At 42.7% G+C, this 13907-nt stretch overlaps 1 protein-coding gene across 1 annotated transcript; it reads right to left on the reverse strand.

Annotated features, from left to right (window-relative positions):
* Positions 1-250: 250 nt before the first annotated feature.
* c23h12orf56 (chromosome 23 C12orf56 homolog) lies at positions 251-11598 on the reverse strand. Its single transcript, XM_030720506.1, is given in 16 exon segments — positions 251-495; positions 604-785; positions 864-941; positions 1313-1387; positions 1459-1546; positions 2495-2584; positions 2862-2956; positions 3051-3195; positions 3913-3983; positions 4164-4319; positions 4482-4659; positions 6318-6333; positions 6592-6787; positions 11105-11488; positions 11490-11528; positions 11530-11598. Coding segments are annotated over 16 exon segments (1968 nt in total). The 3' UTR covers positions 251-389.
* Between the last annotated feature and the right edge of the window lie 2309 nt (positions 11599-13907).

Raw genomic sequence — 13907 nt, forward strand, 5'->3', positions numbered from 1 at the left:
TAATGTTTTACTTTTTCTACTTTAGCCAGTTTATGTAATTATCTGCCTTGTTTGGTACAGTCGGTCCAAACTTCTGGCTGCATGAAGTCAAGATGTCGACGGCCATAAAACATCAAAACATGGAATTAAATAAAAACTGCATTTAAAACACTTTAAGTTTATTAAGCATGCACATCATCTGCAGTCTCTACAGTTTAAAAACTAAGGCAGATGTGAGCACATCGCTCCGTCTGCAGTAACAGTCAGTGAGATGGCATAAATAATAATAATCCAAAAACATTCAGTAGAGCATCCCAGGGACTCTGGTGAAGGCAAACACTTCCAGTCCTTATTCCTTCATTGAGGGCGACTGTGTGTAAAACAAAGTGTAAGAGCACGCTGGCCTCAGATCACCTGTGCAGTATAAGAGCCTGAATCTGCCCAACTAGTCGCAGAGTCGGTCTGCTGATCGGATAGTGAGGCGGCAGCGTCGCTTCGGGAGGCTTCACGGAGTACCTGCAGGGAGGAAACAGGTAGTCTGAGCTTTCAGACTTTCTCCTTAAACATTTCTTCCTCACATTATGTCTAATGTGAATTTCGGCCACTAAAAAAAGTGGAGCGTACCTGAACTCCTCCCTGAAGTGTGAGCGCAGGTGCTGAGCCAGCTGGCTGCTGTACTGCAGACAGGCCAGCAGGAGGTGGAGGCGCTGGAACAGCAGGACGGAGTGGGCGGGGCTCAGGACTGACTCCTGCAGGCCCGTCAGAACCAGCACCACCTGCTGGACCTGGTAATCAATGAAGGAGAGCTGCAGGGGGCAGAGAGGGATCAGGGGTCGAGTTCTTATTCTGACACAAACCTGAGATAAATCTGACGTGACCTTTACCAGGTGAGGATGAGGCTGCAGGACTCTGAGGATCCACCCGACAGACAGGAAGCTGTCAGCAGAGAAACACCTGCTGCTCTGAAACACAACAATTAAGTATGGGTTAGTTGTGCAGCTTTGTATGCGTGCTTTGTATTATTGTCTGTGTAACATCCAGAGGTCTCCGACATGGTACAGACAGACTGGTGTCCTGGTTTTTCTAAACCATTCATAAGTAGTGAGTCCTTGCTTGTGTTTTTTTTAGGGTAAAGTGCGTGCGAGAGGATGTTTGTGTTTACGGGACAAAAACAGGACAAACCAGGATTTTAAAGTGAAACAGCGTTTGGGCCACAAACTTTTCCAGCTCTTCTCTAAATTAAATATCTGTGGACTTGAGAAGTGCTGCATGAACGCACTTTTCTCACTTCCAGCTGAGACGCGCCCCTTGTTGTGTACTTTATCAAACTCACCACGTGGCCTACGAGCAGCAGCTCAAAGAGCAGAGAACTGGCGGCGTTCAGATACTCAGCGAGTAAGGCCCGAAGCTGTCAGAGACACGAGATTTAATGCATCGAAGGAACATTAAAGAAATGTGAGCAGAGAGCAATGAGCTCACCTCCAAGTCCATCAGAGATGCTCCACTATGAGTTTGTGGCTGAGGGTCACATATTAAGGCAAGCAGCATTCGGGAGGTCAGAGCTCCTCTGCAGGGAGAAAACAGTCAGAAGAGAGCAGCACGGGGCGGGAAGGTGTACTAACACCTGGAAATGAGTTAGCAGGTGGCTAACTTGTCTCAAGGGTTTCACAGGTCTACAGCAAACAGGATTTAAACTCCTGAGTGATCATTTTAAAGTGTCCTTTATTATTATTTCCCCCACTTATTATTTAGTATTTTTAATCCATATACAGAAGAAACTACCAAACACACACACACACACACACACACACTGGGGATTAGTCCTGCACCTGAAGCTTAGCAAAGCTTTCTCCTCTGGATCTCAGTCTGAAGGTCAACTTTTCCATTACACAGATGTCATTAAAAATGTTGGTCCGTTGTTTAAGGCTTGGTAATTCTGATTTATCAGTTTTTGTAGTCATCTTTTTTTTAACCACATTCTTTTTAAAAAAAACCAACACAAAACATCAGCAGTGCGGGGAATCTCAATATTTTACTCAGTATTTTCCCCAGAACAACTTTATTTTGGGACATGACCAAAATATATGCGATTGATTTTCCAACCCGCCTCAATTATGGCTCAACTTGGAGAATTTGCTTCTGATATGGTTATAAAACATTCTTTCCAACCAAATTCTGTCTGTTAATGTATCCTGTATTCCTTTTATGTTGATCCCTGAGCCTCTGGCATATTTTAGAAAATATCTTTTCAATATTCTTCTTGTAGGCATCAGTCAGAAAGTCAGTCAGCGTATTACCTTCCCTAGATGCTGCTGGTTTAAACTTTTTCACATCCTTACTTGTAGATACCTGAAAATAAATCTTTGTATTCTGTCCAAACACATTTTGTAATTCTGCAAAATGTTAAAATGTCTTTCATTAGAAAACTCATCCAATGATATGTGCCTGTAAATCTGTGGCTCCACTGCAAATGGATAAATGAGGACTGCTGGAGCCGACAGACGGCTGCGCTCACTTTTTGGCAGAGAGCAGGCTGAGTCTGGCAGCTTCCACCTCCGTCTCTCTGAACATGATGGCGAACGTCTCAACGATCAGAGTGCTCAGTCTGAAAGACAAACAGTCAATCACCTTTATTACCACAACGCACAAACACTGGAGTGGGATTTAAACAAAAAACAGCAGGAATGATGGGATCTGAGTTTTCCCAGTAACTGAGTTTAAGTTTGCTCTCTTTCTGGTAAGAAAACTCGGAGTTTCCCTCATCTACGGAGGATTCACTAAACCCTGGCTGTAATCAGCTGTCAGCCTGTCATTTAAACTATCCATCCACCATCCGTGGAGCCTGTGAACATCAGGTAAGTCACAAAAACACTGAGGCTTACAGTAGCTGATCTGCTGTGTCGAGTCCATCGGGGCTCTGACAGCCGTGAAGACAACCCTCCAGAGTGTGGACCAGGAAAGTACACACCTCACTGGACTGAAAAACAGAAAACCGAGTCATTCACCGCAGCTCGCAGGCAGTTTCTGCACATTTCACTCCCCCGGGGCAGTTTTCTTTCTTTCAGTCTCACCCTCCAGAAGAGCCGGCGTAGCATGACGTTGCGGTGAGCGGCGGTCCTCAGCTCCTGCAGCAGCAGGTACAAACTCTCCACGCTGATCCCGTCCTGCAGGAGCTCCGAGCTCAGCTGGCCGAACAGGTGAGCCGTCCGCTCCCAGCTACACACAAACAGTAAACGCTTTATTTAAACACAATCACTTATTTGATCTCATACTGGAGAGTGAGCTTATTAACAGTAACTGTGACCTACACTCGTATAGCAGCCGGTCTCTGTTATTAATGCTTTACCTTCAGTGAAACCAGAGCTTTTATGGCGCGGTCGTGGAGCGCAGCTCCAGCAGAAAACCTTTATGTGGGAATGTGCGGGATAGAGCTCAGATCATTTCAGCACAGCTAAGATTTCAGGTCACTGAACACATTTCATGCGCCTCATAAGCTAATTATTTTTATCGCCATTGCACTCAAATGTACACAGCAAACTGTAACTAAGCAAATGCATCAACATCTGCCAAAACTACAGCTCTTCATAAAGTGAAGTTGTGCAGTGTTCGGGGCGGCTGTAGCTGCTGGCTGTCTGCTGGGCTTCACCTCCACTAACTGCAGCTCTGCACTGCGTTTGTGGCGAGTCAGCATGCTGTGAGGTTCAGCTGCTCCAACAACTTTGAGTTTCAGTGAGTGAAATTCTAGTATTTTAATCTGCACCAAGCAGTCGTATGGAGGCCAAAACCAGTGGGTGATGTTACAGTGGCTACCTCCACCTTCTCCAGTGTGAAACTGATCCTCTACAGTTCCTGTTTCCACAGTAACAAACTGACCTGTGACCTTATTTTAAACAGGAAGCTACGCGCCCTCACAGTCTGCTCTCAGGTTGTTACCTGATGGCCGGAGCAGAGGATGAAGCACGGCACCTCCTTCTGTAGAGCGGATCTAACAGCAGAGTGGACCTCTGAGCACACAAACACACAACAGTCACACAAAGGGAACTATTAATATTGCGCTTTTATACCTGATCATTGAGATTTTTACTCCACACCCTGCTCTAACCAACCACAACATATCCAAAGCTAACATTTAATGTGCTAAACGTGCAGCTGCTTCAGCACAGCCAGCCTGAGTCTTCACTCACAATAATGAAACTGTTCCACGAGCTCTGCAGGTGGAAGTAAAGCCTGGACGTCCGCGAGACGGCATAGAGGTGCAGCTCCACCTCCCTCTCCTCCTTCCTGTCCACGCAGCCTCGTCTCAGCAGGCGCGACAGGACCGAACCGATCCTCCGCGGTAACTGCAACACCACAGCAGCACACGATGGGGGTGACACCCTTTCAGCAGGGTCATAATGGGAAAAAGATTTCGACCAAATTTACAGAGACGTGCGACAGACTGTCTCGTGGAAATGACTTTACAATAACCCAAGTAGATCTTTATTGAAGCAACCCATTCATACCTGAGCACTCTCGAGGGTCTTCAGGCTTTCCTCTGAGGGCGATGGAGATGAGGCAGGTGAGGTGGAGGGGGTGGAGGGAGGCTGCGGGACTCTCACGAGGCCCAAAGTCTCGGGGTTTGGGCATGAGGCAGAGCGGGTGTGCTTTAACACTGGTGGGAGCTCCTCCTTCCTCCATTGGCTGGTGGAGAGGAGAAACATAGACATCAGGTTTTATGGTTTGCTAAAAGTGGAGGGTAGGCCTATTTTACCCTAAACAAAAAAGCTAAAAAAAAAAGACCAAAACTAACAGTGAACTGTGTGTTCTACATCCTACAGCTCTGCAGCACTGAGCTGCACTGGAGCACAAATGCTGATAAAAGCCACCATCTCCAGCCTGGAAAATACGCTGTGCTTTTGGACGGGCAGTTCCCTCTGCAGGCCTCTCGATCGGGAATTTCAGCCACACTCTGAGTTTAATGCCTCTCTTATTGTTTTTCTCCACAAATGTTGGAGCCTATAAACAGGACAAGCCGTCAGCTGGTGCAAAGATTTACACAGTTGTAATGTTTATTCTCCTGAGGCTTTACGGCGCAGTTTGCCCAGTCGTTGTTCATCGTCTTCAGGTTAAACTTTTAAAGCACACTAAGGTTGGGGAGGGGTTAGGGTTTATATCAGTGAGGACAGAAAGACAGGTGTGTATGTTTAATGATGTCCCAGGGTGAGCAGAGCCGAGCAGCGGGGCACGTAAGCGTGAGACGGCTTTCAGACTTCCCGCTGTTTGCATCAGGTTTACAGCACTTTGTTGTAACCAGGCAACAGTTCAGAGTTGAGTGACAGTAAATCTGTTTCTTCCTGTCCTCGGGGATACCTGCTGTCTTTGACATCATACAGAGAAACTGTGTTTGGACCTTATTCTTCACCCAGATCCTCGGATCAGCTGCTGCGTAATTTCTGACCTCTCAGAGAAGTCCAGTGTGCCGGCTCAAATTTGGGTGCAAAAACCACCAATTCAGTTTATTTACCTAATAAATTAAATTTCAGTCCAATTCAGTTTCATTTATATAACACCAAATCACAAAAATGAACCTAACCCCACTAACTGCATGTCTTTGGACCGTGTTACTCACTCCACCTGTCGGCGTCAACGTTGGAAGATTGTAACTGGTATTTTTCACCGTTTTGTAACCAGTTGATAAACGCATGCACAGTACAGTCAGTGTTTCTGCTGCAAAGTCTACAGGTGTGACACTGCAGAGCAACATTAGAGTCACTTGGTGAACGGTGTTAAGCAGCAGGTAAACTAGTCCCTGGAGTTAATAAGTCATGAGCTACCTGAGACACTGATGGCGGTCATTATGTACTCAGGGAAAGTGGCACAGCTTTTAATAACAGAAAACCAGATTACAGTGTTAAAGTCATCTGAAGAGCTTTATTGTCCCCACATCTGAAACCCCTGTCGCTTCTCTTCAGGCCTGCAGACAGCAGCAGCCGTACAGATTTTACAGCTCAGAGTTTGTCCGACTCCCCTCAAGGAAACACAGACAGGAGCAGCAAAGTCCTAAAATCAGACGTGCAGAGCTGAAAAGCCTCCATCAGTCCACACAGAATCAGTAACTGAGGAAAACCAAACGATGAAACTCAGCAGAAATATACTCTCACTTCCACAACAGAAACACTGCTCAGAGTTCTGAGTCAGGAGTAGAGACACAGTAGAGGCACTTCAGGACTGCAGGAACCATCTTCATAGTTCTAACTCTTGGAGGAATCCCAGTTTTATGGTGTGTGTGTGTGTGTGTGTGTGTGTGTGTGTGTGTGTGTGTGTGTGTGTGTGTGTGTGTGTGTGTGTGTGTGACTGACCTCTCTGTGGAAAATCCTGGGGAGGAAATAAACACAAGATGTTTAGAGTTACAGGTAAAGAAATAAGAAGACACATGAGCTTCACTGTTATCTTCCCAGGGATCAGATCCCTGATTAAACTCAGTGGCTGAGATAAACATCGTCTCAGCAGAACGACACCTTTCATAATACCTCTGATGTTGTTACAAAAACGGGGGAAAACTTTAGTGTTGTAGCATCATGTAGTGACTGTCTGATATGAGTTACTGTGTGAATTACCATCTTTCTTCGTTACCTTGTAATGTGCTCGTTATTTCTGGACAGTGGCTGTTTTTGCGAGAGGGCGGGGCTACAGGAGGAAGCCGCTCCTTCTTGTCTCCCTTTAACCAATCATGTCGTTTCCCTGCAGGTTTCTCAGCAATGTAGATGATCCGTATGTGCTGGCAGCGTTCCCTGTCCTTCCCGCTGAGGAAATCTGGGAGGTCGTTCACCTGTGAGAAACAAAAACATCGAGGAAATAATCAGATTCTGTCCAGAAATACAAAATGTGAAAATATGAGAGGCCAGAATCTGAAATATGAAGTGTGCATTTCTCTTCATTGGCTCCCTGTTAAATCTAGAATAGAATTTAAAATCCTTCTCCTCACATACAAGGTCTTCAATAATCAGGCCCCATCTTATCTCAAAGACCTCATAGTACCATATCACCCCAACAGAGCACTTCTCTCTCAGACTGCTGGCTTACTTGTGGTTCCTCGGATACTTAAGAGTAGAATGGGAGGCAGAGCCTTCAGCTTTCAGGCTGTGGAACCAGCTCCCAGCTTGGATTCAGGAGACAGACACCCTCTCTGTTTTTAAGATTAGGCTTAAAACTTTCCTTTATGATAAAGCTTATAGTTAGGGCTGGATCAGGTGACCCTGAACCATCCCTTAGTTATGCTGCTATAGGCCTAGGCTGCTGGGGGGGTTCCCATAATGCACTGAGTGTTTCTCCTTCATTCACCTCTTTTTACTTTGTTTATACCCCACTCTGCATTTAATCATTAATTGTTATTAATCTCTGGCTCTCTCCCCTCAGCAGATGACCCCCCCCCCCCCCTCAGCCTGGTTCTGCTGGAGGTTTCTTCCTGTTAAAGGGAGTTTTTCCTTCCCACTGTCACCAAGTGCTGCTCATAGGGGGTCGTTCTGACTGTTGGGTTTTCTCTGTATTATTGTAGGGTCTTTACCCACAATACAAAGCACCTTGAGGCGACTGTTTGTTGTGATTTGGCGCTATATAAATAAAATTGAATTGAATTGAAATTGTGTGTAATAAAAGCTAAAACCAGTCTCCATATCTGGTTTCGTTTAGGGAATTAAAACTCTAAAATTTGTCAGGTTTTAATTTATTTATTAAGCCAGTTTTATTGTTTTATCTCGGCTGTTTTACTTTATTATACTTTACTGTATCATGTTCAGCTTTTCAGTGTTTTACTGAACTTTTTAGATAGTGTTGGATTTTATTTTAATGGCATTTTCACTTATTGAACTCCTTAAAAAATCTTATATAGCCTTTGTTTTATTTTCAGATTTACTTTTTAAACTCTTTATTCTGTTATATTCAGCTTTTTTAAAAACACCTTTCTATTGTATTTTATTTGATTAACATATTTATTTTGATTTTATTCATTCTATACAATTAAGTTCCTTCCATTTGTGCAATTTTTACTTATTTTCATGCAGTACTGTGCAAAAGTCTTGAGTCACCCTTCATTTCTGTGTAAAACGGGAAACAGGTGCAGCAATTTCATCCAGAACCACTAAAAATAAATAAATAAACTGATGAGAGATGGCACAAAACTTCTGCACAGTACTGGATTTAATTTTGTTAAATTCTGTTTTATTTAGCATCTATAATTATTATTTTTTTATATGTTGCATTTAATATTTTGGCTGCTGTAACACAGAAACTTTCCAACTTAAGTAAAGCTCGTCTCATCTTATTAGCAGCTTTAACTCTACTTTTGGTGCCTTTGCCAAAACAGTCTGAGATCAGCTTACTGAAAACCTGCGTTCTGTTTGTTACAGTGAGGAGGTCGGAGTTCCTGTAAGTTTCCATCTCTTCAGTGGGAGTGACATGCTTCATGTGCATCATTATTTATTCACTAAGAGGGCTCCCGCTGCTCCGAGTAGCCTCCAGAAAGTGGATAAATCATCCTGCTGAGGCCACAGAGGCCGACACAGGTCATCAGGTGGTAATCTGACTGTTAATGCAGACGGGATTAACTTTGTTAGGACCGAGTTAAACCTCTGACATAACGAGATGAAGTTAGAGGCTCAACGCCACTTTTCTGCTGGATGCTGCATGTTATGCAGTTCTGTATTATGAAGCAATGCGACCTATTTTCAGCTTTTACGGTTTAATTATAATCCGAGGATGACGGTTTCCCAATTAGCCTTTTGTTTGTGGTGTGGTGCTGTTTCTGCTGCTCTTTGGCAGGTTGGTGTTTAGCACAGATTAAATACAGATTACCGCAGTAATCAGTCAAAAAGTGAAGATGACTAAAGTCTGCAGAGCGCTCTGGTGAAGAAAGAAAATGATAAATTTTAAATCATGGATTATATTTAGGTAAAGTAAATGTTTGGTTGGTAATTTTACACCTGAAGCAAACTTTTTTTTTTACTTTTTACAGAAAAATAACTAAATGAAACAATCATGTGCAGCCTTAATCATACATACGCACATTACTGTTAATTACATTTGAGTCCTCCTGCATGAGGTTTACTACAGTTCAGGTGCAAAACCCTCATTCAGACTCTGGTTTGTCTCCATCAGCAGAAAAGGTGAGAAGTGAAACCTACAAATCAAACTGACTGATGTGTAATCTGAAGAGTTTAACAGGGATTACTCAGCAGAAGCCGGTTAGTCACTGAACACACAGCGTGACACACACACACGCGCAATTTAACTCGCTTCAGTCGTCATTTGGCTGTAACTAAAGATTATGTGACATCAGTCTCCAAAATTATTCAGTTTACTGTGAAAGAAAAATGGAGGTTACTGCAAGATTCAGCCACATTTATCTCCATTATTAAAATATGGAGTTTTAAATCCATGTGTTACTACTTAAATATGAAACTAAAATGCTGACTGTTAATGTGCTCGGTAAAAGTAATATTCAGCTACTCTGCAAATTTAAACTTTATTGGTTTTAACACTGCACTTTTTACAACCATCATCTCAAAGAGTGAAAGCCGAGCCGGCCTGTTGTACGTGAACAAATGATGCTTCAGCATCTTTCACCTCATACGAGTTACAGTTGCACCATCCACAGCTCCCATACAGACTCGTTATAAAACAGCTTCCAAATGTAATATTAATATTTATCAACATTTGCATTTAAAATTTAGACCCAGTGTCACGGTCAGCGGATGATACTGTCTGTGTGCAGTGTGAAAGAATGAGGACCCAAACGCAGGAGGCGGAGGCAGACTCACAAACCTAAAGCCAGCCGTTTTACTGCCGGCTGAAAACCCATCAGAGGCAGAAGAGGACATGAAAAGGGAACCGAGGAACCCACGCTACAAAAACTCAGCCTCACTGGAACCGGGATTCACTGGGATGAGGAAAACAGACAAACTGATGAAGGACAAGGTGAGACTGAGACAATATATAGACAGGAGGGTTCAGGGGAAGTGGAAACAGCTGGGGAGAAGAAAGGAGTACTGACTATCAAAATAAAACAGGACGTGAGTGTTATAACTAAATGGGGACGACAAACACACGAATAACAATAACTGAGAAACCGAGAACAAGATTAAATATAGTTAATAGGAAAATATGCAAAACACAATATGAACACCAAGCAAACCAACAATCAATAGAATATTTAGAAAAACAAAACTGGAAATGTTGAGCATACTAACCCAGGACCATGACAGACGTGATCTGGCTCAAAAAATAGAAAAACAGTGACGTTTGAAGGTAAACTGGCAAAATGCTACTTTCAGTATGCTTGAGTTCAAACCACTACTTTAACCTTAAATATGTGCTGTGTGTTAGAAAAGTGGAGTCAAAGTTTGCATTCAAATCACAGCCTCGCTGCTCATTTTAGATCATATTGAACTCAATTTTCTAGATGTTTGAAGACCCCACAGTAGGTTTATTTTCTCAATTAAGCGATGAATATTGATGGTCGACACAATAATATCCATGAAAGAAATAAAAACAGTCGTTTAATCAACTGCTGCAGCTCAAAAGAGGTCACCCAGGCTAAAATATTAAAATGCATTGCTTTAATTTTGTACTATTTTTCATAAAAGTTATAAAGGTTTGCTTTCCTTTCCTTTAAAATAATCACCAATTTAATAAATAGTAGAAATGTGCTTATCTTGCTTTCTCTGTTGATTTTATTTCAGTATCTACCATTTATTTATTTACTATTGATTGTACAGACAGGACGTTTGAACACAGTAGGCTTATGTTCTCGAATAATGATAACATTAAAATAATGTCCATACTTTTCTATATTCCTTAGTCAAAATATATATCTTAAATCTTAATATATATATCTGGTCCTATTTGATTAACAGCGGATTTCATGCCGTGTACATTTCTTCTCACTGGAGGAGTTATAAATTAATTTTTTTGAGATTTTCCAGGAAAAATTGGGCGATTATAAAAAGCGTTGGAGATCATTTTTCTGTCGTTAACAAACTGCTGGTTTCAGCTCTGAGCGCTACTTTGATGACTGAACCGAAACTGCAGAAACCTGCAAAAATAAACTAATAAATAAAAAAAAAAAAATCACTTTTCAATTAAAACTCACCAGCTCGATGTCACGCACACGCCTGAAGCTCACGGCCGCCGTGAGCGTCCGCGGCGGGTACTCGGTCAGGTACACGCACTCGTCGCTCAGTACCACGTGCATGTACACCTTGTTGATGGACTCCGACACCACCACGCACGGCTCGTAGGCTCGGATCCGCTCGTACACCACCCGCTCCACGTTCCGCTTCAGGAAGGAGTCCAGCCGTGCGTTTCGCCGGCACAGCAGCGTCCCGGAGCCGCTCTGGGCCATGTCGGAACCGCTCCGCGGAGGCGTCGGTAACTCCTCTGTGACTGTAACCTCCGCCCTGTCAGCGGGCAGGCGGAGGTGCATCCGTCCAGCTTGTACTTTACAGTTAAACTCCACCGGACAGGTGAGGAGACGAGCGCCGGTTCTGTCGCGTCTCCAGAAAGTGAGCAGCAGGTGAAGGTGCCGCTGACTTGGCCGGTCAGTGCGTCTGCTCTCTGATTGGCCCGCAAAGTGGAGCGGACCATTGCTGATTGGCCACACGTTAAACCACTATTTCAGGGAGTAAGACCCACTGCGCATGAGCGGATTAGCCGTGTAAGCAGGCCTGGGACGAATAAATGTAAATTGAATATTTAATAGAGTTATAAATAGATTTTTATTTCAAAATGTCTGAATTAATTTTCATAATAGTACTATTCTTAGTGGGTGATTTTTTTTTACACATTTAATGTAGATTTAAACGTCATTTGATATTTTACTGTAGTTTTTAAAGTTTTATTATAAGCTTTCATTGCATTTTCCGTCTAGATTAGTCTAAAACAGTTCAAATTAGAAACTGTAATGAATAAAATGATGTGTATCATAATGTGTATCATTATTAACGAGAAAATATTTGCTTTCACTTTTTGAAAGAACGGAGTAAGCAAAGTAAATCAGCATGGATGCATAAATAACAAGTAAATAAATAATAACAACAAAGCAAATCTAAAATAATTTGAAGTAATAAGTAAGAATAAATATTGATTTACATTTTTAACTGACATTTTACTTGCAGCTGTTAAATAACTCCACCATAGTTTGAAAAATGAAAAATACAAAAAAAGGAGCACTCACTCCCACCTGTCAAATGTAAATATGCTAATATCAATAGTAAAGTCGACATCAGTGTGTGTTTTCTGACTGCTGGTTATAATTTGATCTGTTCATTCACTGTATTTATTTAAATTATTTTGTTAATTTCTAACATTTTATTTGCTGAAAATGAACATTATATTGCGGCATTTGATATTGATCTATACATTAGATAAAGCATAGAAATGGATACATTTTATCTTAAAATTGTAAAAATCATATTTAAAAATCATGTTAATTTTTTGACTTGTGCCAAAATCTGTTCGGTGTTGTTGCACTTCCCAACTCTTACCACTAAAGGGCGCCAGACTGCAGATTATCTCAGTACGCGGCACAGTTTTCCTCCTCCACAGTTTCTTTGTGTCTCTAACGCTGTTCAGTAAATAATAAAGCATTGTGCTGCATCTCAGGGACAGACTGGGTTTCTGTAAACCAGGAAAAATGCTGAAAATGTGACGTTATGCCCTTCATCCTCCTCCTCTGCCTCATCTTCCTCAGGGTGACCCTTTCACATACACACAGAGGCAAGGCGCTGGCTGCAGCTTTGAAGGGGAGCTTTGTAACGGGGTGAAAAGATGAACAGTGCCACACACACACACACACACACACACACACACATCATGAAGGCGATGAAGGCAGTGCTGTTTCAGAGTCAGTCTTTTATACAGCTATAGAAAAGGTTTCAAGTAATCTTAAGTTGCAGTTCAATCATTTGACCTTCACCAAATTTTGTGTTTTCATTTTCTTCAGCACTGAAATGCCACCAAAACGCCACAAAGACACAAGACAGTGAAAGTTTATAAAGATTAAATGATAAAAACGAAGAAGAGATGATAATTTTTCTTCTGTTTAGCTGTCGGTGTTTGGAGTTATGTTTCACTTGTTCTAGTCAGCAGGGCTGCACTGTACTCCCTTATCATCATCATCAAGATCATCTTTCTCACCATCACTGTGTGTTTGTGTGCAGCTGCAAACAACAGCGGTGGGCTGACCGCGCACACTACCGTCTTTGTTCTGCAGAAGAAGAAGTAAACACATCTCCAGCCCAGAGCGGGAGAATATAGCCTCATGACACACACACACACACACACACACACACACACACACACACACACACACACACACCTACACACAAACACACACACACACACACACACACACACACACACACACACACACACACACACACACACACACACCTACACACACACACAAACACACACACACACACACACACACACACACACACACACACACACACACACACAGCCTGAATTTGGTTAGTTGTCACCTTTGTTGCACTTTGAAGGCGATGAGGTTTGTGCTGTGCAGAGTCATGTGTTTGGTGTTTCCTGTACACTCTCATGGCCTTTATCTACACATGCATTATTGAAATTACTGTTTAGAGTGTCTGAATTTGTTCAGTTTAGTCCTTTGCATTCCTATGCCAGGCTAGTTTCAGGCATCCTGGTTAGCAAATAGGTTTCTTGGGTTCATTAGGAGCATTTCAGGGCTGATGACGAGCACCTGAGGCTACGAAGTCGCATTCCTGGCATTTCTACGTTAGTGACTAGTAGTTCTGCTTGTTCTTCTTCTTCTGGCTGCTCCCTTTAGGAGTAACCAGAACAGATCATCTGCCTCCATCTCACCCTATCCCAGCATCCTCCTGTCACACCTACTCTCTGCATGTCCTTCACTACAT

This window comes from Archocentrus centrarchus, chromosome 23 (genome assembly GCF_007364275.1).
Source record: "Archocentrus centrarchus isolate MPI-CPG fArcCen1 chromosome 23, fArcCen1, whole genome shotgun sequence".
Taxonomy (NCBI): Eukaryota; Metazoa; Chordata; class Actinopteri; order Cichliformes; family Cichlidae; genus Archocentrus; species Archocentrus centrarchus.